Source organism: Panthera onca, chromosome A2 (genome assembly GCF_046562875.1).
Source record: "Panthera onca isolate mPanOnc1 chromosome A2, mPanOnc1 haplotype 2, whole genome shotgun sequence".
Classification (NCBI taxonomy): Eukaryota; Metazoa; Chordata; class Mammalia; order Carnivora; family Felidae; genus Panthera; species Panthera onca.
In genome coordinates, this window is record NC_138340.1 from 14,719,449 (window position 1) to 14,746,403 (window position 26,955).

Genomic DNA, 26,955 nt, shown 5'->3' on the forward strand with positions numbered 1-26,955 from the left:
CTTCAGGCCGTCCCGGGTCACGGGGGACCCGCCACAGTGAGGAGCGGCTCCCAGCACAGAATTCCGCTGCTCGGTCAGTCGGAGTCACCGGAAGGTGGCCAGGGCTTTTCAAGCTTTTGTTTCCAATGGACCCTCCCCTTAGACGAAGTCTAGACCTGAGACCCATCCGCTTTCCGTAGGCGCCGGGCTCTGAAACGAGTCTGGGTGGCCTCCAGACAACTGCACGAGGTGGCCGCTGCGCTTCGCAAGTGCACCTGACCTCAGCTCTGGCCTTGGTGCCGAGGACGCAGAGCAGTTCCCCAGTGAATGCAGTCAGCTGTGTCAGCAAGGTCCTGCTGCCTGTGTAACCCTGTGGGGCTCCTGCGTGCCCTTGTCATGAAGTCGCAGCTAGACTTGGCCCAGGCCAGGGCAGAGGCTTCTGGCTAAAGGCACAGGTTCTGAAGGCAGCCGGGCTGGGCTGGAAAGTCAGGCCACCCAACTGCCTTTCAAAAGCTGGAGGAGGGGCCGCCTCCGAGCGGAAGGTGATGCGCGATGAGCTAGAATTAGTGCCAGTCACCCTGGGGCCACAGGCCCGGGTGCTGCCCTGCGGTGTGGCCTGCCCCGGCCTCGCACCGTCAGCTGCCTGTACTCACCATTCCACTGTAAACCTCCTGAGATGTTTCTTGGGCTCTTGTCTCAGTGCCACCTCCCTTGCCCCCAATTCCACCGAGAACACTGGCAGTCCAGACTCCCAGGGTCTCCCAAGGTCGTCCAGGTCCCAGCTCTGATCTGTACCACCACTCCCCATGTGGAGCCAGATGTTGCCAGATGTCCTACAACCCTGGCCACACAGTCTGGAATACCGGAGAAACAATCAAGCACCCGTGCATTCAAACCTCTCCCAGTATAGCTGAACGGGTACTTTGGCACGAGAGCTGGTCTGTCTAAATTAAGTCCTAATTTTGCTCCAAGCTCTTTTTCTTCGCCTCCGCTTACACCCTCACCTCTCTCACGCAACACAGGACATCCCCGCCATACAAGCATGATATTAGACGCTAAGGACTGCAATTCACAGAGGGCCACCCTCTACACTCCACTGGTCTTGTGTCAGGGACCTCACGCGCTACCTGTGTGCTCCACACAGGTGATGAACTTCCCTGGGTGTCCTCCTCACTGGACGTGACCTTCTCCCCCTTCTATGTTCAGGAAGGCATGGCAGGAGAGGACCGTCACCTGGGAGACTGTGATGCCGCCCTTCCTGGCCAGCCCTTCTTTGGCTTCTTCACTGGGATAAGGGTTGTTCAAATGGGAATAAAAATACTCATTCAGCACTTCCGTGGCCCGCTTGCTGAAATTCCGCCGCTTACGCCTGCAAAGATGGACAGCCTCAGCCAGTGTGTACACACTGGCCTCTAGTGATGTCCCCTCACGCCCATCTGTGATTTTCTAGCGGTTATAACAGCAGCAGTCAACACTTCTGAATTGCCTCCCAAGAGGCTGTGTGAGGGCTATGCCCACAGCCATGGGTGGAGCCCCTGGACAGGCTCGGAGGCCCCCAGAACTTAAACCCAAGCCAGCAGCCGTTTCTTCTTCTTAAGAGCTGACCCTGGGGTTGCGGGCAGTGCTCAGGGCCTGACCTGGCATCAAGGAACCGTGAACGCAGGGTCATCACGGCCTCGCAGGTGCTCTGCTTCAGCTGCATCTGGATGGCACTGAACTTGCCGTGGATGACACTGACCATGTGCTCGATCTCCTTGGGCGAGACGGGCCTCATCCTGCTCTGCTCTCGGAGAAGGTTGGTGACGTGCGTGGTGAACTCGCGGCAGGCCTAGGGTGGGGACGCACATGCCAGCTTGTGACCACCCAGCGGGCTGGCTCGGGGCTCCACGCGGGACCAGCCACCTGCCACCCCCCACGGCCTCTGCACAGGCTGGCTACTAAGAAGTGAATGCAAAGGGTTTCCAGCAAAATTGGCCACCTTTGCCGTGAGACCAAGTGCGTGTACTCCCCGGTCTGTGCCACAAAAGAAAGGGGGTTAGTGTTCCACGTTTTGCTCTGACAAATGCGCATTCACATGATAGAAACTCTTCCATGCAGAAAGATCACCTGTTCATATTTCTCTAGCTCAGAGTGGTAAATCTGTCGGATCTGGGACAGCTTGGCCCTGTAGTCAGAGTGTTCAAGGCTATTGTCATTTGAACAGCCACCTGGTGTTGCTGTGTTGGCCGCTGCTACCGGGCCTCCTCTTCCCCGCCTCTCCGGCCTGGATACGCCCTCGGCCAGCAGCATGTTATCCAGCCGCATGAGCTGAGCATTGGGGGGACATTCTTCTTGAATGCCATGGATGCTTAACCCTAGATAAGAAAGATGGGACTAAATCAGTGTCTGCCGTCAGAGCGAAAACAACCACAACAGATTATCAGCACTGGGGTCATATCTGAACACTCCATGTCTGAACACAGAACTCCTGAGGGGAAAGGAAGGCTTCCTTTTATCCGGTAACACACACCGAGTCACCCACTTTGATAGTGGCCCAGGTGCCACACAGGAGGGCAGTCCAGGGAGTGCAGACAGGACACAGATCAGTGCAGCCATGTGGGCAGAGCTCAGAGTTCATGGCTGGGTCCACACGAAGGCCTGGACAGGGCAGGTCTGGGGTGGCACATGGCCCTGGAGAAGGCTGAAGCCCTGAACCGTGCCTGCAGAAGGGAGAGGAGGGCACATTTCCAGATACTCACGTCAGGACATGGACGATTCATTCACATGGACACAAATGTGAGTGGGAGCCTAGCGTGGGTGCAGGGCTGTGTTGGTGTGCCTGGGACTGTGTTGTTGTGTGTTGGGAGGGGAACTGCTACTATAAAGTCAGAGAGGAAAAGCTTGATCCAGAGGGTACCGGCAAAGATGAATTAATTCACTTAGAGAATTTTTTTGAGAGAGAGAGAGCACAAGCTGGGGAGAGAGAGACAATCTTAAGCAGACTCCACGCTCAGGGCAGTGCCCAATGCAGGACTCGATCCCATGACCCTGGGATTGTGACCTGAGCCGAAATCAAGAGTTGGGCGCTCAACTGACTGAGCCACCCGGGTGCCCCTCCACTTAGTTTAAGCAGAGAAACAAGACATTTGGCTCTGAAACTTGAAAAAGCTGTTCCAGCTGGGCTGAGAGAGTGGCCTGCTGGAGGGCAGGGCCAGACAGGCAGGGGAGGCAGTGGGGAGAGCTGTCCCCATCCAGGTGGACACAGAGCAGCCGCAGGGCAGCCAGAGGGAGAGTCCCCAGGATCCCTGGCCACTGGATGTGGCTGTGAGAGAAAGAGGCCAGGGCAACTCCCAAATCATGTGGGCAGCACAATAGATGACACCACATTCTCCCAAGCACAGTATGCAGAGTGGCAGGTGGAAAGCCTGACCCAGCCTGGGTCCCTGATCTAGCCAAGCACAGATGTGAAGTCGCTGCTTATTGGGAGTTGGGATTGAGCTGGCCGGTCTGGGTGGGAGACAGGTATTCATGTGTCATCGGCAAGTGGGGTGTTCGTATCCACCTGTGCCTGCACCTGTATTTATGAGAGGTAGGCCACGCCCCCTGAGTGCTGGAAAACCAACATAAGGGACAGGAAAAGGAGGAGATGGAAAGAATTACCAGGTAGGTCGAGGAAAAAAGAGAAGTAGTCATGGGGGTGAAATGTGGGCTTAGTCATTAGACCGCTGTTGCTCTCTGCAAAAGCAGCTGTGGGGTATGGCAGGGGAGAACCCAACTAGAAAGCTCCAGGGGACCATGGGAGGCAGGCAGTGAAGGGGGGGGGGGGGAGAAGGCTGCTGCAGGGGCTGTAGATCCAGGCTCAGATCCGAGGAGGGTGGGCTTGCAGGACCTGAGTTGTGTTTGCTTCTTTAGTGACAGCACAAGTGTCCGTGGCTACAGAGAAATAGGTGGGTGATCATTGCGGAGGTCGGTGGGAGGGGTGTCCTTGAGGGGAGGGAGGCAGGGAATGGGGAAGAAAGCGATGATGTCCATCTAGTTCTGACTTTCCAGAAAAACAAAGTTTAAAGGGTTTTCTTAGTGGGGGGGGGGTGTGCCTAGGTGGCTCATTTGGTTAAGGGTCCTACTTCGTGGGTTTGAACCCCGCGTCAGGCTCTGTGCTGACAGCTCAGAGCCTGGAGCCTGCTTCAGATTCTGTGTCTCCCTCTCTCTGCCCCTCCCTCTCTCACACTCTTTCTGTCTCAAAAATAAATAAATGTTAAAAAAAATTAAAGTGTTTTCTTGGGAACTGGCTCTTTAATGTTTATTTTTTTATTTATTTTTGAGACAGAGAGAGACAGAGCATGAACAGGGGAGGAGCAGAGAGAGAGGGAGACACAGAATCTGAAACAGGCTCCAGGCTCCGAGCTGTCAGCACAGAGCCTGACGCGGGGCTCGAACTCACGGACCGTGAGATCATGACCTGAGCCGAAGTCGGACGCTTAACCGACGAGCCACCCAGGCGCCCCGAGAACTGGCTCTTTTAATACTATCAACTACTGACTTAATCCCTCAAATAAGAAAGAAGTCAAGCCCTGTCATATTTATTTACATATCACTGTCCCTCTCCTGTTCCCTGCATAAAGGATTAAACTTTTCTGCCTAAAATTTACTTGTGAAAACATAAAGAGCTCAGAAGATATCCTTGTAGGAATGTCCCTCATGTGTGGGGACGCTTGCCATCTACTCAGTCCCACTGGGTTGCAGTGGGGGGCTTTCTGAAAGCACGGAGGGGAAAGTGACACCTTCATCGGTTCCCCACTAGAGAAGTGGAGACCCAATTCTCTCATAATCTTACTTGATGTTCAAGAGGCACCAGAGGTGAATTTTAGTTCCTGGGCTCAACCAGGACAGGGCTCACAGGGCTGCACACACCCACCATCTGGTTCTTGCAGAGTTAACCTGCACTGCCTGGTCTTTGTACAGGCCCTGCCCCCCTCCCCGCCTCACCTCTCCTTGCCCAGAGTAGATAATGGAGGCCCTCCTGCTCAGTCCCTTTTCAAATCCTATGGACTCCACCTCCTCAATCAACTCACCATCCATCCCCTCCCTTAATGCCATTCCTGGGCCCTGTTGTGCTGACCCCTCCCCTGCCCTCCACGATCTGCTGAGAAAATCCCTCTCTCTGTCCCATCCATCGTGCACACCTGCAAGCTGACCACCTTCAAACACGGTGTTCATCGTGCCAGTCTTTGGTTCGAAGACCTCCACAACTCCCTGGCATCCACAGGTAAAATCTGGAATCTGACACCAGGCACTCATGGACTTGCCTGACGTCTCTCCAGACTCACCTTTGTGAACTTTTCCTCTGCTGGGCCCTGCACACCACCCTTTGTTAGCACGATGGACACTACTCTTGTCTCGTGTTTATTTCGCAGCTCCTCCCTGAGTGCCCGTGGCCCAGGTAGGGGGATCGGGAGTGGGCCAAGAGGAACACACAAGGCCCGATCCTTCCCCAGGGGACCCCCAGCATGTCCTGGCATCCATGGTGGAGAGGCTATCTCCACCTCTTCCATTATGACTTCAACTGAATTAGGGAAAAGAGCGGACAGGGTTGGAGCATGAGGTTTAGTGAAGGCGTGTGTGTGCACGCAGAGGTGTGGGCGCACGTGAGGGTAAATGTGTGTGTGTGCACACACGTGTATGTGTGACTCTGGGCTGATCCAGGGAGTGTGGCAATCTTTCTCATGTTCTTTTATCTACCCAACAGCAAGCATCTAAGAGCCCATCACAAGCTGGGTACCACACCAGGTGCTGAAGATTTTTAAAAATACACCAAAAACGTGGTGCTTGCTGTTCTCAAATGAAAATTATCAAATTATAGAGAATACCCAAGCCTTTTCTCACATCTATCTATAGGTATGTATTTTTAATGTTTGTTTATTTTTTTGAAGGGGGTGGAGGGGCAGAGAGAGAGGGAGACACAGAACATGAAGCAGGTTCCAAGCTCTCAGCTGTCAGCACAGAGCCCGACGCGGGGCTCAAACCCACAAACCGTGAGATCATGACCTGAGCCGAAGTCAGATGCTTAACCGACTGAGCCACCCAGGCGCTTTTCAATGTGCTTTTTCAATGTTAACCAGCATTTCAAAACTCAGCTTCAAAAACGACTGCATCAATACATACCTATAGATGGGGCGCCTGGGTGGCTCAGTCGGTTAAGCATCTGACTTTGGCTCAGGTCATGATCTCATGGTTTGTGGGTTTGAGCCCCGCGTCGGGCTCTGTGCTGACAGCTCAGAGCCTGGAGCCTGCTTTGGATTCTGTGTCTTTCTCTCTCTCTCTCTCTCTCTCTCTCTCTCTCTGCCCCTCCCCTGTTCACGCTCTCTCTCTCTCTGTCAAAAATAAATAAACATTAAAAAAATTAAAAAAAAAAAAAGAAAAAGGACATATCCTTTGATCTCCAAATTACTATTCTGAGAATGTGTCCTACAGGAACACTGACACCTACAGGTGTATACTCTACCTACACCATTTGTACTTTTGAAAAACTGAAAGCACCTAGATGTCCATGAATAAGGAGACAACATGCCTGTCACACCTCAGGCCTTGTGGTATTAACCATGCATACGCCTTGAGGTGCTGTTTTGGTAAGCAATCACACACTACAAGCTTTATTTCTTTAAGGCTGATAATTTTTGCAAATGAGTAAAAGCAAAACCAAAAAAAAAAAAAAAAAAGTTACCCCGCGCTTTGGTCACCACTGCCAATTATAGCTGCGGACATGGCTGTGCAGAGTACATGTGTCTGGCTGTCACTTTACCTGCTTGCAAAGTGCCCTGTGCCCTTCGTCAGCTGCCCCTCCAGTGCAGCTCTGTCTCTCCCTCAGCACCAAGCGTCTGTCCTCCCAGGGCACCGCAACGGGCCTAATTAGGGTCGTTAGTTACTCATTACCGTCAATTACAGCAAGATCATTCCCGTAGCCTGTTCCAGAGCATCTCAGACTACTTCTCAGCTCCCTCAAGGGCCCTCCACTGGTGCCTGGGAGGCCTCGGGGACCAGGAGCTTAGCTCAGGGACACTGTCTGTCAGAGGAACTTAGAAGAGGAGGTAGGACCTAAAATAAAGCCCCTCAACACCTGCCCCACCACCCCCCCAGCCAATTGCCAGATTTCCCTCTGTTCCCAACTTCCTGAAGGTGATAAAAACCCTAGTGAGTCAAACAATGAAAACTGTGAGTATCAACACATTTTGTTTGTTTTTTAAAGAAATAATATGGAACTGCTATGGACTGAACTGTGTTTAAGCCCTAGTTCACATGTTGAAGCCCTAACTCCAGTGTGACTGTATTTGGAGACAAGACCTGTGAGGAGGTAATTAAGATTGAACGAGGTTGGGGGGTGTCTGGGTGGCTCAGTCGGCAAAGCATCCAACTCAAGTCATGGTCTCAGGGTTCGTGAGGCCCGCACTGCAGAGCCTGCTTGGGATTCTATCTCTCTGTCTCTCTGCCTGCGCCCTCTCTCTTTCTCACTCTCACTCTCAAAATAAATAAATAAATAAATAAATAAATAAATAAATAAAGCTTAAAAAAAAAATTGAATGAGGTTGTAAGAGTGTAATGAGGATGCTCTCATCCTAGGCCTGTGGCCTTCTGAGAAGAGGAAGAGAGCCCTCCCATTCCCCCAACCTCAGTCTGAGGAACAGGCAAGAAGGCGGCTGTCTGCAGGCCTGGAAGTGGCCCTCACTAGGAACCAAGTCAGCTGGCACCTTGACCTTGGACTTCCAGACTCCAGAACTGTGAGAAAATAAATGCCTGTTGTTTAAGCCACCCCAAGCAGACTAAGACAGGAACGTGATCCCAAGTTGTTTTTATTTTTCTCTCCTTAATGGAACATATGGCTGCTGGGGGAGACGGAAGGCTCAGAGGGGAAGCCTCCTTCACCCTGACGCCCCCATACTGCTTGCCCAGCCCTTCGCCCATTCAGGAGTGCTCTGGCTTGGCAGCAAAACCGTGTTGCAGCTTCCTCCCGTGCCAGGGTGGGAGTCTGGGCAGAGCCGTCTCCGGGACCCATACCCCTGTGGGAGGCAGTCTAACCCATGAGCTGAGCCCCAGAGGCCGCCGATGCCCCTAACTGGCCTGACCGCATGGCTGTGACTGTGTCACCCTGTAAACGTATAAATGAATAAATGGCCACAGCTCTCCCTGAGCACCCGATGGGATGGGGTGACACAGGACAGGCCTGACCTGGAGCCTGCCAGGATGCGGGCTTCCTCCCTGCTGCCCTCAATGGGAAGGGCCCTAGACCCTCAGAAGCCTGCCCCCCACTCCCACACAGTGGGGTCTCCACCGCCCGCCGGCTGGCCAGCTGAAGCCGACAATGTGTAACTGAAAGATGCACGAAAGCCAAGGGAGAGGCGGCAACCGAACGGCTTTCTGAGGAGCCTTTTGATGAAAGAAAGTCCAAGCCTGGTGTTGGGACGTCAGGGTTACGGTCTTGAGCCCCAGAATCTTGAGAACACACCCACACACTGAAGGAAGGCGAGCGGCGAGAGCAGGAGGTGGCCTGACTCTTCTTAGAGAACCTGAGGCCCCCACACCCTTCCGAATCTGGCCCTGAGAAGCTCCCGACCTTCTCCGTTGCTGCTTGCTCCCCTCACCCACTCAGCTCCAGCCTGGCCAGGAACACCAAGCTCTGCCTGCCCTCTCAGACCCCTTCCCAGCAAGGAAGGGAAGGTGTGCCATCAGGCAGGTAGAGGCCCACCCGGTCGAGGTGTAGAGGCCACAGCCCTGAAGCTGTACGTCTGCCTCTATTATTGTTGTGTGAAACTACCCAGCTCACTAAAGGCCATCACTGTCCTGTCTGCTCCTTGGAACATGCCTGGCTTCACAGAATCACGTTCCAGAAATAGGAACTTGTGCGAAGAAATCTCTCCCCCCAGGCTACCAGGCCATTTTATGGCTACCAGGCTCTCCAGGAAGACAGACCCCCTTTCCTTCAACAAACTGCTTCGGAGAAGAGACCCAGGAGAAGCCACACTCACTGTATGGAGACCTCAAGACAGGAGCTCATAAGGAAGTCACGACCCAGCCTCATTCATGTACAGACAGCCAGATGTCTGACTAACTGACCAGCAACCTGAAGCCAGCAGCATCCATGTCCATGTACATGCATAAATATACGAATCAGAGCCAAGAAGCTTTACCTCTGCGTCCGGGTGCTTTCAAACTGTGTCCGTGTAAATAATCAGTGTAAATGAAAATCTACCAATGTAAATCATCACAGCAACCTAAAGGAGGAAAATAACTCAAAAGATACAAAAAGAAAAAAAAATCAACTTAAACAATACTTACTAATGATAAAAACCCTTGGCAAACTGGGGTGGCCTCGTTCTGGCTCAGCTGGTGGAGCATGTGACTCTTGATCTCACCCCACATTGGGTGGAGAAATTGCTTAAAAATAAACCCTTTATTATTATTATTCTTTCTTTCTTTTTTTTTTTTTGAGCGAGAGAGAGAGAGAGTGGGGTAGAGGAGCAGAAGAAGAGAGAGAGAGAGAGAGAGACAGAGAAAGAGAAAGAGAGAGAGAGGGAGAGGGAGAGAGGGAGAGAGAACCCCAAGCAGGCTCCATGCCCAATGCAGAGCCCGACGTGGGGCTCGATCCCATGACCCTGGGATCATGACCTGAGCTGAAATCAAGAGTCAGACATTCAACCAATTGAGTCACCCAGGCACCCCCAAAATAAAATCTTTAAAAAAAGCAACCTTAGCAAACCATGAATAGAAAGAACCCTCCTTAAGCTGCTAACAAACATCCTGTCAGACCACAGAGCACACTTGGACTTACTGGGGACCCCTTAGAAGCACTCCTTCAAGTCAGACACGGGCAAGGAGGCCTCTCCTTGGCTCTGTCCTCAGGTGCCGGTGGAGAGGATGAGACCAGGAGTCTGGGAGGGACAGATAGGCAAGGTAAGGATGGGAGATGTGACCAATTCAAAGGCTGAAGGATGTCCCTGTGTCCCTGCCGTGGCCCAGGGACTCACCACCAATGTCCTTGTCATCCTCCATCCCACCCCAAACCAAACTCCAGGTTGGTTCTTCATTGAACAATGGCATTCTGACCATCTGGCACAGTTTGCCCCTCACACTACTCTACCAAGGGCCCTTTTATATTCTTATTTCCTGGGGATAATGGCCCTGAGTTCTTCACTCTAAGTGAGGACACTTTCAAACACAGCCTGTTGGTGTTGAGACCTGCCTGCATTTACTTGTCAGGCAATGTATCCTAGGGCAGCTCATTTAAGCAGCACTCGAGATAAATCCTTGTTGTAAGTCCCTGAACTTTCTCAGTCTTATAGGACCTTATGGAGAATATCCCTTTAACAAACACTCATCTGAAATCATGACTGCCACGCACACCAGATAGTTACCAAATTGAGGAAGTACGTTATGCGAATTCCCACCGTTTCTAATGAATCTTTAATTAACATACATCACAACCAGGGCACCTGGGTGGCTCAGTCGGTTGGGCATCTGACTTTGGCTCTGGTCATGATCTCACGGTCCGTGAGTTCGAGCCCCGGTGCTGACAGCTCAGAGCCTGGAGCCTGCTTCGAGTTCTGTGTCTCCCTGTCTCTCTGCCCCTCCCCTGCTCATGCTCTGTCTCTCTCTGTCTCAAAAATAAATAAACGTTAAAAAAATTTTTTTAAATACATTGCAACCTAAGTGCTTAAACCTCAACCAAATATGCAAATTAATTTTCATTTCCCTATATTTATGCATTTATTAAAACTCTGCAGTTCTGTAATAAACTGCTATATGAAGTAAAAATGATATGCAGCTTATTTAGGTTTGTCTTCGTTGCATGTGGCAACAGGCAAAAGGAAAAGACAGCAAAATGCTGTAATATACAACGCGGCCAGGTAAAAGGTGTAGAAAATTGGTCCATGCTCTCCTATAATGACAAGGCTTTGAGAACATTTAACAGCCAACAGCTAAAAAAACACTGATGATTTCTGTCTACATTAAACAATTTCATCTTTTTATCATTTTATTTTTTTAAGTTTATTTTGAGAAACAGCGAGAAAGAGAGAAGGAACATGAGAGGGGGAGGGGCAGAGAGAGAGGGAGAAAGAGAATCCCAAGCCATCTCAGTACTGTGAGCACAGAACCCTATGCGAGGCTCGATGTCACAAACTATGAGATCATGACCTGAGCCAAAATCAAGAGTCGGACACTTAATGGACTGAGCCACCCAGGTGCCCCTATTATTTTATTCTAAGGAGAGAGAGCGTGCGAGTGGGGGGGGGAGGGGTAGAGGGAGAGAGAGAGAATGAGAATCTTAGGCAGGGTCCACGCTCAGCACAGAGCCTGACATGGGGCCTGATCCCACAACCCTGGGATCATGATCTGAGCCAAAATCAAGAGTCGGATGCTCAACCGACTGAGCGACCAAGGCACCCCAATGATCTCATTTCCCACCCAAAGAAATGCTCCAACCCTAACTGAACAATGTGAGCCATTGGGAAAGGCCTAGAAAATTCCAAAGCTGGGCTACCGTCACCCAAGCTGTGACCTTTATTTTGCCGTGTCCTGTGTAGGGAGGTGACCAGCCCACACATCAACCAAGTCCTATCCAATTTTCCAGACTGGAATCAGGTTTTCAGACCAGCCAATGCCCTAATTACCCTAAAGGGAATTATCCCAGGAACTGATGTTAAGCAAGTTCTAAGTATTTATAAAGGAGTATTTTCTGTCAAAAAAGATTGGTCATTCTCATGCCATCACCACGTTTACTGATAGCTACTCTGAGCCAAGACCCTGACAGGACTGGGCTGCACTGTGGGCACGCCTGTGCTTTTAGGGGCTGGCGTTCCAAGTCGGGAACAGGAAACAAACCAGAAACAAAACCACAAGATCATTTTAGTCAATGGCCACGCCCTAAGAAAACACCTGAACAGGGTAAAAGATTCTGTAGGTAAGTGCTGTTTCACAAGAATCTGTGTCTTTACATAAGGTTTTAAAGCTCCTGGCTCATTCTTTATTGTAGGTGCACCAGCAATCAAAACGCTTTAGTTCCTGAGCTGGTTGTTTGTTTTTTAAGATTTTTATTATTTTTAAATAATTTCCACACCCACTGTGGGGCTCAAACCTACAACCCCGAGATCAAGAGTTACATATTCCATTGACTGAGCCAAACAGGTGCCCCAAGCTGTTTTTATAACAGCTTTACAGAGATGGAATTCATGTGACATACGATCCACCCATAAAAAAAAAATTTTTTTTAGTATTTATTTATTTTGAGAGAGAGAGAGAGAGAGAGAGAGAGAGCATGAGCAAGGGAGGGGCAGAGAGGGGAGGGAGACACAGAATCCTAAGCAGGCTCCAGGCGCTACACTGTCAGCACAGAGCCCAGTGTGGGACCTGTGAGATCATGACCTGAGCCGAAGTCGGATGCTTAACCAACTGCACCCACCCAATTAAAGTGAGCAATTTGGGGCGCCTGGGTGGCTCAGTCGGTTAAGCATCTGACTCTTGGTTTCAGCTCAGGTCACGATCTCACGGTTCGTGAGTTCGAGCCCCGCATTTGCGTTGACAGTGCAGATCCTGCTTGGGATTCTTTATCTCCTTTCTCTCAGCCCCTCCCCTGATCGCTCTCTCTCTCTCTGTCTCTGTCTCTCAAAATAAATAAATAAACTTTAACAAAAATAAATAAATAAAGTGAACAAGTCTGGGACGCCCGGGTGGCTCCGTCAGTTAAGCATCTGACTCTTGATCTCAGTTCAGGTCTTGATCTCAGAGTTGTGAGTTCAAGCCCCGCATTGGATTCTCCACTGGGCATAAAGCCTACTTAAAAAAATAAAATAAGTGAATAATTTAGTGCTCTTCAGTACATTCATAAGGTTGTGTAGCCATCACCACTACCTAACATCTTCATCACTTCAAAAAGAAACTCTGCCCTCATTAGCAGTCATTCCCTGCTCCCCTGCCCCTGAGCTCCTGGCAGCTGCTAATCTCTTCCTGCCTATTCTGGATATTTCATATAAATGGAATCATACAATATATGGTCTTTGTGTCTGGCTTCTCTCACTGAGCGTAAAGTTTCCAAGGCTCGTCCACATTGTCATCATGGACACTGGTTTTTTTTTTTCATAACCCTTGATGTGTATATTTATATATTTGTATATACTAGTCACCTATCTGTCCAATAGAACTTTCCACTATTTTAGACTTATGCTGTCTAATGAGAGCCACCAGCCACATGTGGCTACCGAGCACTTGAAATGTGGCCAGTATGGCTGAGGAATGCCTTCTTTAATTATATTTAATTTGAATTAATTCAAACGTATATAGCTCCCTGCTGTAAGAGGCTGGTGCATGGGAAGGACCACAGCTCCGGTCTATAGCAGCACCCGAGAGACAGGCTGATTAGAATCAGAGGCCAGGGGCGCCTGGCTGGCTCAGTTGGTAGAACATGCACTTGTGAGTTTAAGCTCCATGTTGGGCATAGAGCTTACTTTAAAAAAAATATCAGAGGTGGGGCGCCTGGGTGGCTCAGTGGGTTAAGCATCTGACTCTTGGTTTCGGCTCAGGTCTTGATCTCACGGTTCATGAGTTCGAGCCCCACATCCAGCTCTGTGCTGACCGCGCAGAGCCTGCTTGGGATTCTCTCTCTCCCTCTCCCTCTGCCCTTCCCCTGCTTGCGCTATCTCTGTCTCTCAAAATAAATAAATAAGCTTTAAAAATTCAAAAAAGAAATCAGAGGCTTGATTCACAAGTCACCCTGAAACTGGGGGACCAGAAAAGGACACTCCAAGTAACTCCCCAGCTCTAGGAGATCCACTCTTAGCACAGCTGTAAGGAAACGTACATGAGACTCAGCCTCGGGTACAGCCAATCAGAAAAGGGATTGGAGTTCCAGATGAAGTCACACTAGAGCGTAATGGATAATGGCCTAAAGAATAATTATTGTTGGGATAAACCCAACCATAAGGCTGGACCTATAGATCATGAATTTGCACAATTGCAACAGACCTGACTAGGTGATGAGGAAGGGGAACAAAGGTAAAAAAAACCTCCTGGGTTGGGGGCGCCTGGGCGGCTCAGTCGGTTGAGTATCCAACTTCGGCTCAGGTCATGATCTCACGGTTTGCGAGTTCGTTTGTGAGTTCGAGCCCTGCGTTGGGCTTGCTGCCGTTAACGCAGAGCCTGCTTTGGATCCTCTGTCCCCATCTCTCTGCCCCTGCCCCGCTTGCTCTCTCTCAAAAATAAATAAACATTAAAAAAAACAAAACAATAAACAAAATAAAACCTGCGGGTTACTTGAGCCTGACAGCTCCTAGCCAGGCCAATGAACAGTGGTCAGGAAATAACAGCGAGTTCCCTTATGTTATGTGTTATTTCCATTTACTGCTCTGAAAGGCAGCTGTGTGTGCTCTTGCAACACAGAGAGGGTTCCTTGGCCCAAAGCAAGTCTGGCCGAGCCGGGTCTCTGGGACTTCTCATTCCTCAGCAGACAGTAAGAACTGACCAAGGTATAGACGTGCGCTTGAGACCAGCACGGGGGACAGTGACAGCACTGAGAAGATAAAACAGGCCCCTCTGAGTGAACCGCCCAGCATTCCAGGTGGCTTTTCAGGGCACTTCCTGTGCACATGGGGTCTAAGTTGCCCGCTCCTCCGCCATCCAAGATCCAAATGCTTTTATAGAAGTTGGCACTCGAGTTCACTTGGAGGCAAAGCCTGACCCAACCAGGGTGTAAGAATGTTCTTGTCTGGTGCTAAATGTCACCTTTGGAATGCAGGCTCTGCCCCAGAAGTCATCAACACAACGGTGCCTAAAATCCAAACAACTCTGAATTCTGTAAAGCATCTAGCCCCAAGGGTTTCAGGAAAGGGACTGGGCTAGTATTTGGTCCTCTTGGCTAAATTCAAAATTCTCTAAATACAGTTTATTAGGACAGCTCCTCTCGACACCAAGAACAACGGCTGTCTCAAGGGAAGGATTCGGGAAGGAGGGCACACTCCTAGGGTGCTGCTGGTGTTCAGAGGCCTCTGCAGGGAGGGACACCCAGACACCCCTGACCTGGAAGATGTGCCAGTGTCCCTCCCACAGGCCAGAGGAGACAGTGGGAGGCAGTGAGGAAGTGAGGCAGTGCTTCCAGGAATGTCTGCCAACACAGGGTTTACACAGAGGATGGCTTTCTCTTCAGGATGATACGAAGTCAGGCCCCAGGCACTCAATCTTCCCGAACCTCATAAAATGAACAGGATGAAAAGGATTTCAATTCATAGGTATCAGTCACCAGGAACAGTTCTCCATTCAACAAAAACCTAAGGACAGTCCTAGAACGCAGCACATCCTAGGCCCTGCGCTCACTGGAGGAGACAGATGGCAAAGCCCCAGGGCCATCATGGACGCAGTGAGAGCAGCGATGCACAGACGGCACTTAGAACTGGTGGGTGCAGGCTGTGAGGCACAGGACGGGTTCCCTTTCTGAGCCAGGACAGGGTGTGGAAGGGTGGCACACAGCCCGGCTGTGGGTTACTGGGGTGTGACCTGTTCTCTCCAGAGGTTCACTCTGATCATCCATAAAACAAGAGGAGAGTCAGCGTCTGCCCTGAGCTGCTAGAAGGTTCAGGAGATAATGCCAGGAAGCTCAGAGCTGACTGACTGCAACCCATATTCCATCGATGCCTACTGGGCTTTAAACGCTCTGCACAAGTGGCGCCTGGGTGGCTCAGTCAGTCAAGCGTCTGAGTTCCGCTCAGGTCATGATCTCACAGGTCGTGAGTTCAAGCCCCGCGTCAGGCTCTGTGCTGGCAGCTCAGGGCCTGGAGCCTGCTTCAGATTCTGTGTCTCCCTCTCTCTCTGACCCTCTCCTGCTCATGCTCTTTCTCCCTCTCTCTCAAGAATAAATAAACATTAAAAATATATTAATAAAAAATAAGTAAATAAACAAATGCTCTGCACAGTTTTTGTCTTTACCCTAAAGGCCTCTTGCAGACTTCAGCCAGAGGGGAATGTGAGGAATGTGGGTTAAGCCAAGAAACAGTCATGCTCTGTCCCTGCAGGAGGAGTCCCAGAAGGCCTGGCTCTCAGGATCACCAATAACGTGGTGACCCACTGGTGCCAGTGTGCGGCATCAGGACACTGAACAGTTTTCTTTGGGCTAATACTGGGTCGTTCCTGTCACAAGGTTGGGAGAAGCTGAAGCAGAACTGAGATCTTGTTTACTTTCCTGCCACTCACATGTTGGACGCACAGTGATCCCATGGCTGCACTTCCTAATCATGAGAAGAGAGATTTGGCCACACTGAACTTGACAATTCAGCCAGACCATGTGGAGCCCGGCTCGTGGCAACTGCAGATAGCTTGCACTTTCCCAGGTTGAGCAGGGCTGCCCCATTCACGTGCAACCATGTCCCAAAATGCATGACGCACCCCAATGTTTGAGCCAGTTGGTGGAAAGGAAGCCTGATTTTCTGAAGAATGCCCAGATCTGATGTGTGTGGCTTACGCTCTGAGCCCCATGGCCTCCTTGGGACTCAGCCTAGGGTAAAGTCGAAAGCCCCAAGCATGACCTCTGCAGACTGGAAGGATGGGACAGGTGATAGCATGGTTTAAAACGGACACCTCAGCTTGTCCTGGTGGCAGTAGGTATCAGTCCTGTCTTTTTCTCCTGGAACTGCAGAGTTGGAAGGTGACGGACAGCTGCCCTCATGTCCACACATACAGAATCAGACGGAGCAAAAAAGATGTGCCCAGACTGCACACCTCCCAAGAACTGGTTTCCTGTTCAGTTCCAGCACCCCACAGAGAGAATAAACATCATCAAGAACTAAAGCTTGCTGACATCATGGTTGATGGAGTTACTTTTAAAAATTGTTTTTATGGTGGGGACTGAGGGGTGTAAAGGGGTCCATGTTTGGGAGGAGGACTGGGTATACATGGGGGGCAAGGAACAACTGATTGAATATGCAAAAGTACTGGGGCGCCTGGGTGGCTCGGTCGGTTAAGTCTCCGACTTCGGCTCAGGTCATGGTCTCACAGTTCATGACTTTAAGCCCCACACTGGGCTTGCTGCTGTCAGCACAGAGCCTGCTTGGGATCCTCTGTCCCCCCCTCTCTCCCCCTCCCCCACTTGTGCTGTCTCAAAAATAAAACCTAAAAAACAATAAGTAAAAGTACTGAGGATACCGGGAGCAGAAATCTAATTGTGAGGAAACATCAGATCAACCCAAATGGAGGGGTCTGCCTGTGATCTTCCAGATGGTCAAGGTCATGAAAGCCAAGGAAAAACAGGCTTGTTCCAAATGGAAAAAGACCAAAGTGACATGATATGTAACATGAGATCCTGGCCTGCATCCTTTTCTATAAAGGACACTATTGGGACAACTGAAAAGCTTAAATAAGGTCTGAGGATTCTATGCTAGTGGCGTTATCAATGTCATTCCCTGACTCTAAGGGATGTCCTGGGGGGAAACAGGAGGATGTCTTATTCATTGGAAACACACTCAGGTAAGTGTGCAGGGGTCACAGGGCATCATGGCAGCCACTTATTCCGCAACAGTGCAGGAAGAAAATACATTTGCACTGTTCTGGGAACATTTCTGTAAATCTGTGATTATTTCAAAATAAAAGGTTAAACACACACAAGCAACCTATGAGAACAGATGGAGGCCACTCAAAGTACAAGGGCCTTGTAAGCCAAGCAGAATAATAGCTTCTGGGTTACAAAGTGCACTCAAAGGTAAAGGAATCAGGGATGAAACATAGCACAGGCTGGCTTTTATGAAAAAGGAAAGTGGTGGTAAAGATAACAGAGAAACCGTTGACTATTACCTGGGTTGGTAGCAATACCATGAAGATCCATCATGAAATATTTCTTTGTTTTGTTTTGTTTAATTAAAAAAATTGTAATGTCCATTTATTTTTGAAGGAGAGACAGACAGAGTATGGGCCCGTAAGGGGCAGAGAGAGAGGGAAACACAGAACCCGAAGCAGGCTCCAGGCTCCGAGCTGTCAGCACAGAGCCTGACGCAGGGCTCAAACCCACGAACTGTGAGATCATGAAGGAAGTCAGACGCTTAACCGACTGAGCCACCCAGGCATCCCTATTCAAATTTTTTTTTTTTAACGTTTATTCATTTTTGAGAGACAGAGAGATAGAGCACAGTAGGGTGGGTCAGAGAGAGAGGGACACACAGAATCTGAAGCAAGGTCCAGGCTCTGAGCTGTCAGCACAAAGCCTGTTGTGAGGCTCGAACTCACGAACCGCGAGATCATGACCTGAGCTGAAGTTGGACGCTTAACCAACTAAGCTACCCAGGTGCCCCTAATTTTTTTTAATGTTTAATTATATTAGAGAGAGAGAGAGAGAGACAGAGACAGAGCGTGAGCAGGGGAGGGGCAGAGAGAGAGGGAGACACAGAATCCGAGGCAGGTTCCAGGCTCTGAGCTGTCAGTACAGAGCCTGACGCAGGGCTTGAACTCATGAACCGCGAGATCATGACCTGAGCTGAAGTCGGATGCCTAACCAATTGAACCACCCAGGTGCCCCATGAAGTATTTCTTTGAACTAATAGGGTTCCCCACCAATGTCAGTCCCACCAAATGACTGAGCAGTTCTCAACCAGAGTGTGAAGGTTGTAGATGATGAAGACTGAGGACCCATCACAGATCAAAGGAGACTAAGGAGACAGGATGACTAAATTCAACGTGGGAGGGTGGACCAGAGAAAAGGCATCAGGGCAAAGGCTGGGGAAATCCGAATACAGTCTGTTGGTCAGTGCAAGAACACTGTACCAAGGTTAATGTCCTGGTTTTGATCACTGTGCTACGGTCCTACTGTGCTAGAGGAGGCTGGGAAAAGGGTATAGGAGAACTCTCTTGCCATTTTTCAACTTTTCCGCAAATCTAAAATTAATTCAAAATAAAATGTTTCTTTTTTTTTTTTTTAACAAAAGGATTGGCAGTGGCAGAAGACTTCCGTGGGGATTACTTTGAATACTTAAAACAACTAAAATCAGGGGCGCCTGGGTGGCTCAGGCAGTTGGGCAGCTGGCTTCAGCTCAGGTCACGATCTCACAGTCTGTGAGTTCGAGCCCCACATTGGGCTCTGTGCTGACAGCTCAGAGCCTGGAGCCTGCTCCAACTCTGTGTCTCCCTCTCTCTCTGTCCCTCCCCTGCTTGCTCTCTGTCTCTCTCTCTCAAAAAATAATAAACATTAAAAAACAAAAACAAATAATCTCATTAGTATTCTACTTTTCTAAATCTATCATCTTTTCTTTAAAAAACTTTTTTTATTTTGAGAGCGTGAGTAGGGGAGGGGCAGATAGAACGGGAGACGGAGGATCCCAAGCAGGCTCTGCACTGTCAACACAGAGCCCGACCAAGGGCTCAAACCCACAAACTGTGAGATCGTGGCCTGAGCTGAAATCAAGAGTTGGGTGTTTAACAGACTGAGCTACCCAGGTGCCCCTCACCTTTTCCTTTTCCAAAACAATGGAATGCCACAGTGCCTCTTAGGTCTTCCTTAAGAACAATGCAGCTGCTTGTTACTCATTGGCAACAGTATTTCTCCAGTTACAAACTGCAAAATTAATCCATGCGATACACGATACACTGATACATCAGAAAGCAGGGCACTGATGAGACAGAAAGGACGCATCTGGACCGTCTACTGCCAGAGAAAGACGTGACAGGCAAGACGGCCCACGACATGCATCAGGCCGCGTCAGGACCAGATCAGAGGGTGCATGATTGTCATGGTCCCGTATCCACACACACACAAAAAAAAGTCTTCTCAATGGCCTACCTGTCTTTTCCTTGATCTCACAGAGCACACTGAAGAGAGCAGGCTTCATCCGATGGCAATTCAGGGCATGCTTTCTGAAAGAGAAACAACAGAAGAGAGTGTGAGAGACAGAAGAGTCATCCTGTTCAGGAAAGTAAAGATCTTTCATATTGACCCTGCCGGTTCTGTTGAAAATTGCTCTTACGAAGTGACAGTACAAAAGCATTTCCTATGACTTCCATTTTGTGAAATTCCAATGGAGCAATACACAAATATTCAAAACATTTCCTTTACATGTGTTTTTTTTTTTTTTAATGTTTATTTATTTTTGAGAGAGAGAGCACAAGTGAGGAAGGGACAGAGACAGAGGGGACAGAGGACCCGAAGCAGGCTCTGTGCTGGCAGCAGTGAGCCTGACGTGGGGCTTGAACTCAAACTCAAGATTGTGACCTGAGCCGAAGTCGGACACTCAACCGCCTGAGCCACTCAGGTGCCCCTCCGTGAAAAATTTTAAACAATGCAAATTTAAATAATGCAAATAACTTGTCAAGGACTACGAACTTTTGGGGCACGTGGGTGGCTCGGTAGGTTAAGCATCCGACTCTTGATTTCGGCTCAGGTCATGATCTCACTGTTATGGGATCGGGCCCCATGTCAGGCTCAGTGTGGTGCACAGAGCCTGCTTGGGATTCTCTGTCTCTCCCTATCTCTCTGCCCCTCTCCCCTGCTGTGCTCTCTCTCAAAATAAACATAAAAAAAAAAAAAACCAAAAACAACCCTATGAACTTTCAAAATCCAGTGATTTCAAAGCTGTGTTCACACTATTGCCCTGTCATGGCACTTTGATGCATAAGCAGAAATGCCAGCCATCCTACCCCAGTGTCCTGAGATGTTAACTTAGTAGGTGTTTACTGAGCAGCCTCTATGTGCCATACACCATTCCAGTGTCACAGACACAGACAGATGAGGTTCCTACCCACGTGGCAGTTAAGAGGGAGGGAGGGAGAGACACCAAACGCACACACAAACGAGATAACCACGAGCCACGGCAGGGGCATTGTGGCAACAAACTAGAGTCATGGGTAGAAGGCTTACTGGAGTTTGAATGTCTCTGATGTGACCTCAATGCTGAGATCAGAATGACAAGAAGTCAGGCAGGAAATGAGAGGCTGAAGAGAGTAATAATTTAGATTGAGGAACCAGCCAGTGCAAAGGCTAAGTGAGAACACGCTTGGCTTTTTAAGAGACCAGGATGCTGTAGAGTAAGGGGTGAGGGAGAGAGCCAGGAGGTGAAGTTAGGCAAGGGGGAGTCACCTAGAAGAGACTTGTCAGTCAGGGGAACAACTCTGGCTTTTGTTCCTGGTGATGGGAATGGTGGTTTGGCAGAAGAATGGCTCCCAAAGATGTCCATGTGCTAATCCTCAGAATATGTTACACTGGAAAAAGAACTCTGTGGCTGTGATTAAGGTTAAGGACCTTGAGATGGGGAGATTAGCCTGGATTACCCAGATGGGCCCGATCTAATCACACAAGTCCTTAAAAGTGGACAACCTCTTCTAGCTGTGTTCAGAGAGAGATACAGTGACACGGAGTCAGAGACACTATGCTGTTGGCTCCGAAGACAGAGGAAGAAAACTGCAAGCCAAGAAATGCAGGTGGCTTCAACAAGCTGGAAAAGGCAAGGAAATGGACTCTTCCCCTGTGGCCTCCAGAAGGAAGGCAGCCCGACTTCAGCTCAGGTCATGATCTCACAGCTTGTGAGTTGAAGCCCCGCATCGGGCTCTGTGCTGACAGCTCAGAGTCTGGAGCTTGCTTCGGATTCTTTGTCTCCCTCTCTCTCTCTCTCTCTCCCCTTTCAAAAATAAACATTAAAAAAAAAGTTTTGGGGTGCCTGAGTGGCTCAGTCAGTTAGGCGTCCGACTTCAGCTCAGGTCATGATCTCACTGTTCGTGAGTTCGAGCCCCGTGTCAGGCTCTGTGCTGACAGCTCGGAGCCTGGAGCCTGCTTCGGATTCTGTGTCTCCCCCTCTCTCTCTGCCCCTCCCCGGCTCACACTCAGTCTCTGTCTCTCTCAAAAACAAACATTTAAAAAAATAAATACAATTCAGTGGCTTTTCGGAAATTCACAATGTTTAATCATCACCACTGTCTATTTCCACAACACTGTCACCACCCCCCTGAAGAAATCCTGTTCCCATTAGCAGTCATTCCCCATTCTCCTCTCCTCCCACCCAGCAACCACCAATCTTTTGGTCTCTATAGGTTTGTCTCTGGACAAATGTCTCCTGGACATTTCATATAAATGGAATCACAGAGTATGGGACCTTATCTGCCTTTCCCATAGCATGTTTTCATGGTTCTTCCAAGTTTTTGTGTATCAGTGCTTCATCCCTTTTTAAGGCCAAATAATATTCCATTGTATGAATAACTTTCGTTTGTCCATTTATCAATTGATGCACTCTTGGGTTGTTTCCACTTTTGGCTGTTATGAATAATTCTGCTATGAACATTCACGCATAAGTTTTTATGTGAGCGTGTGTCTAGGGAGAATTGCTGAGTCATATGGTAACTCTGTTTAACCTTTTGAAGAAATGCCAAACTTTTTTTTTAATGTTTATTTTTTTATTTTTGAGAGAGAGAGCAGGGGAGGGGCAGAGAGAAGGGGAGAAAGAGAATCTCAAGCAGACTCTATGCTGTCAAGTGCAGGGCCTGATGCAGGGCTCGATCACGAACCATGAGCCAAAATCAAGAGTTGGACACTTAGGGGTGCCTGGGTGGCTCAGGCAGTTAAGCGTCTGACTTCAGCTCGGGTCATGATCTCACAGTTCAAGGCCCATGTCAGGCTCCTGCTGTCAGCACAGAGCCCACTTTGGATCCTCTGTCCCCCTTTCTCTCTGCTCCCCCCACTCTCGCGTGTTCTCTCTCAAAAATAAACAAACGTTAAAAAAAAAAGAAAGAGCTGGACACTTAACCGACAGATCTACTCAGGTGCCGCGAGGAAATGCCAAAATTTTATAAAGTGGCTGCACCATTTTCCATTCTCATCAGCAACTAATTAAGATTCTAATTTCTCCGCAACCTCACCCAAACTCATTATTGTCTTTTTTACTATAGCCACACCAGTGGGTGTGAGGCAGTATCTCATTACGGTTTTGATTTATATTTCTCTAAAGACTATTGACATCGAGCATCTTTTCAGGTGTTCATCGGCCATTCTTTTTTGGGGAAATACCTATTCAAATTCTTTGCTCATTCTTTAATTGGGTGATGTCTTTTTTATTGTTGAGTTGTATGAGTTCTTTATATTTTCTGGATACTAGACTCTTAATATATGATTTGCAAGTTTTTTCTCCCATTCTGTGAGTTGTCTTTTTACTTTCTTGATAGTGTCATTTGAAGCACAAAAGTTTTTCATTTAGTGAAATCCAACTTATCTATTACTTTGTTGCTTGTGCTTTAGGCATATCTAAAAAAAATGTTACTTAATTCAAGGTTATGAAGATTTATGCCTATGTTTTCTTCTAAGAGTTTTACAGGGTTAGCTCTTACTTAGGTATTTGATCCATTTCATTTTTGTATACGGTGTTAGGTAAGGATTCAAATGCATTCCTATTTTTTTTTTTTTTTTTTTTTTTTTTTTACTTTTGGGAGAGAGAGAGGAGCTGAGAGAGAGGGAGATAGAGAATCTGAAGCAGACTTGGAGCTGTCAGAGCAGACCCCAGTAGGGGGCTCAAACCCACAAACCATGAAATCATGGCCCGATCCGAAGTCAGGTACTTATGACTGACCCCATCAAATTAATTATTTTCCATGTGCAGATCCACTTTTCCAGACCATTTGTTGAAGACACCATTCCTTCCCCACTCAATGGTCTTAGCACCCTTGTAGAAAATCAATTGGCTATATATATATATATATATATATATATATATATATATATATGGGTTTATTCCTGCATTTTCAACTCTATTCCATCGATCTATTGCCTATCTTCAAGTGAACTGCATTTTTAAAAGATCACCGTGGCTGCTCTGAGACCAGAATGGAAGGCAAGGGGTGGAATGCTAGTCTACTACAGCTGGAATAGTCCAGAAATACTGCTGGCTTAGTTTAATTATGGTACTAGACATAAAAAGCAGATAGATCTTGGGCTGCCTGGCTGGCTCAGTCAGTGAAGCATGCAACTCGATCTGGGCGTCCTGAGTTTGAGCCCCATGTTGGGCATGGAGACTACTTTAAAAAAAGTAGGTAGGTCTCTGACTACAGCAATGAAATCAACAGGACCTCCTGATAAACTGGTGTGGGATTGGGGGAAAGAGGAGATTCAAGGATAACTACTACTAGCTTTTGCATGAAAGGAGACACCATTAACTGCCACAGGGGAGACTGGAAGGCAGCAGGTTTAGGGAAGAAGGGTCTGGAAAGCAGAGCTGTGCTTTGATCGGGTTACACTTGAGATTGCTAGGAGCTACCCAAGAGGAGGTATCAGATAGGTAGCCAGGCACATGGACATGGCCTCAAGGTTGGAGATAAGCAATATAAAGATGGGGAGTCCTGGGCATAGAGGTGGCACTTTAAGCCACAAGATCTGAGGAAAGCATCATAAGGGGTAGATAGAAAGGAGTCCATGCCCCAGACCCAGGCCCGTGGATTTCTATAAGTCAAGCAGAGAAAAGCCTGCAGAAAAGACAGGGACCGAATTGCCAGTGAGGAGGAACCAAGAAAAACAGTTTCCAGGAGAAAAGAGCAATCTGTGAGAAATACTTCTAAGAGGCAAAGCAATAGAAGAATCCAGAAGAGACCTTGGATTTAGCCACAAGGAGGTCATCGATGACTCACCAGAGGGAGAAGGTTGGGAAAGAATGGGTGGAGAAGAGGAAGTAGAAGCAGCAACCTCAAATAAAAGAGAGTCAAGAAATGCAGGAGGTGTTTAAAGAAAAGGTGTGTAGTATGTTTTGTTTTTCCTCTGTATTTTATGATGCTTTGACATCCTGGGGCTGGGAGAAACTGTCCCTCCCAGCACTAGCTAATTCCAGATATACCAAACAGCTTGCCTGAGAGCATGCCTTTCCTACAAATCCAAATCCTAAGCCCATATGCGTAACCACCTTCTTTATCTACCTCTCAGCACCGGCCAATACTTCTCCTGCCCTAAATTTCCAGATGGCCAGCTAACAATTAGCGACCGCTATCGCCCAGAGCCTGCCAGAAGTATTTACACTGCCCAATCTTAAACTTGCTCAAACTCACCTGCCCTGGTTTGCCCATTCCTTCCCTTGGAAATCACACTAAAGATTCTGAGCCATGCTTTCCCTGCACTCCTTCTTTCTCCTGACGGACTTGGGTGCTTCCCAGTATGGCCCTGCCTCCTCCCCTGGGGAACTGTAAGTAATAAACTTCTTTCAAAGTTGTCTCTATGTCTGTCATCTTACCTTGACTAATTAAAACAAATCCCTGGGGCGCCTGGGTGGCTCAGTCGGTTGAGCGTCCGACTTCGGCTCAGGTCATGATCTCACGGTCTGTGAGTTCGAGCCCGCGTCAGGCTCTGTGCTGACAGCTCGGAGCCCGGAGCCTGCTTCGGCTTCTGTGTCTCCCTCTCTCTCTCTGCCCCTCCCCTGCTCATGCTCCGTCTCTCTCTGTCTCATAAATGGATAAAACATTAAAAACAATAATAAAAAAATAAAACAAATTCCCAGCTACAAATCAAGATGCGGGGGACAGTCAAGGGACGTTTTTGGTTGTTGTTCTTTGTTGTTAAAGACAGGAGACACTTGCACGTTGAGACACCAAACAGCCAGTCTAGAGGGAGAACGTGATAACACAAGAGAGTGAGCATAACTGTAATTGTAATGGTGTGTCCATGTGTCAAAACTTCTGCGAACTCTGAGGAAGTACCATGCCATCTATTTTAACATTTGCTGTTATTGTGACTTTAAATCTCGTAATGCTATCATCTAAGTACCCATTATTAAAAGACACTGCCAAGGCTGGATAGTGTACCTGAAAATTGGTAACTTCATGACTGAAGTCAAATATGATGAACGCTACGAGGAAGGCCAGACATCTGCCACAGCTCCCTACATCGTCAGTCTACAGGAGCCTCCTTGTTTCTAGGTGCCTTCCAAATTCATCACGCACCCCCCCTCCCTGTGGGATGCCTTTCAAAAGGCTAGAGTTGGGGTGCAGGAATCAGGTCCCCGTCTCTGAACCTCAAATATGAAAATGTTTGTGGGGGTTGAGATTTGATCTTCTGCAAATCTAAACCCAAATATTAATCTTTCTTATGCAGTGCACGGTAACTGATCACACAGGATATTCAGCCTGGAATGTTTTCCTTCTATAGAGGCAGTAGTACCATTAATGAAATGGATTCCAGCTACAGCTTGTTATCTTCTGTAAATGTAATTCTAAAAATGCGAGGAAAGAAAATGAAGTCAGCCGTTCTGCTTCCTAAAGGGAACTTCAGGAATGTTTATCCCCAGCTCAGTTTTCTGCTTAATAAAACATCGTATTGCAGATACAGGTATAAAGTAACTTAAAAAAATTTTTTTTTAATGTTTATTTTTGAGGGGGCGGGGCAGGGGCAGAGAAAGAGACACACAGAATCTGAAGCAGGCTCCAGGCTCTGAGGTGTACCCCCAACGTGGGGCTTGAACTCATGAACCACAAGATCATGACCTGAGCCAAAGTCAGACGGCTCAACTGACTGAGCCACCCAGGCAGGCACCCCTAAAGTACCTATAATGCACTCAAAGTATTTCACAGGAGTTTTTGTGGTTTATTATGAAAAGTAAACAAATGTCTAAGCTTTGGGCATGATCTTGGCCTAGAGGTGATCAAGCAGCTGACAAGCAAACCATCAATGACGATGTAAATAAAGTGGGGACAGTCCAGCACATTCACAGCATTACCAAAGGGGATGAACTTATGTGATGGACATTCTGAAGGTGACTCCCAATGAGTATAATCCTCTTTCCTTGTTCGGGCAGAACCTGTGACTTGCAAAGTGGCAAAGATGATGAGACAGTCTTTCCCATGCTTATGTTACATTATCTACAGCTCCATCTAAGCAGACTGGAGAGCATCACCTGTGGGCCCTGAAGCCAGCTGCCATGTGGTGAGAGCTGGTGGCAGAACTACACGTAGCCCCGGCTGTCAGCTAGCAAGAGAACAGGAACCTCAGTCCCATAACTGCAAGGAACTGAACTCTGCCAACAATCCCACAAG

The 26,955-nt window shown here is 48.5% G+C and overlaps 1 protein-coding gene across 3 annotated transcripts in view; it reads right to left on the reverse strand.

Moving 5' to 3' along the window:
- The window catches only part of PBX4 (PBX homeobox 4), a 43,580-nt gene that overhangs the window by 5,154 nt on the left and 11,471 nt on the right, over positions 1-26,955 (reverse strand). For all 3 annotated transcript variants that reach the window (XM_078443187.2, XM_078443188.2, XM_078443189.2), the window contains exons 2-5: positions 19,751-19,824; positions 2,086-2,333; positions 1,617-1,807; positions 1,213-1,348 (exon numbers count right to left, since the gene is read on the reverse strand). In XM_078443187.2, coding sequence (XP_078299313.2) covers positions 1,213-1,348; positions 1,617-1,807; positions 2,086-2,333; positions 19,751-19,824 — 649 coding nt within the window. The remainder of the gene's footprint in view (positions 1-1,212; positions 1,349-1,616; positions 1,808-2,085; positions 2,334-19,750; positions 19,825-26,955) is intronic.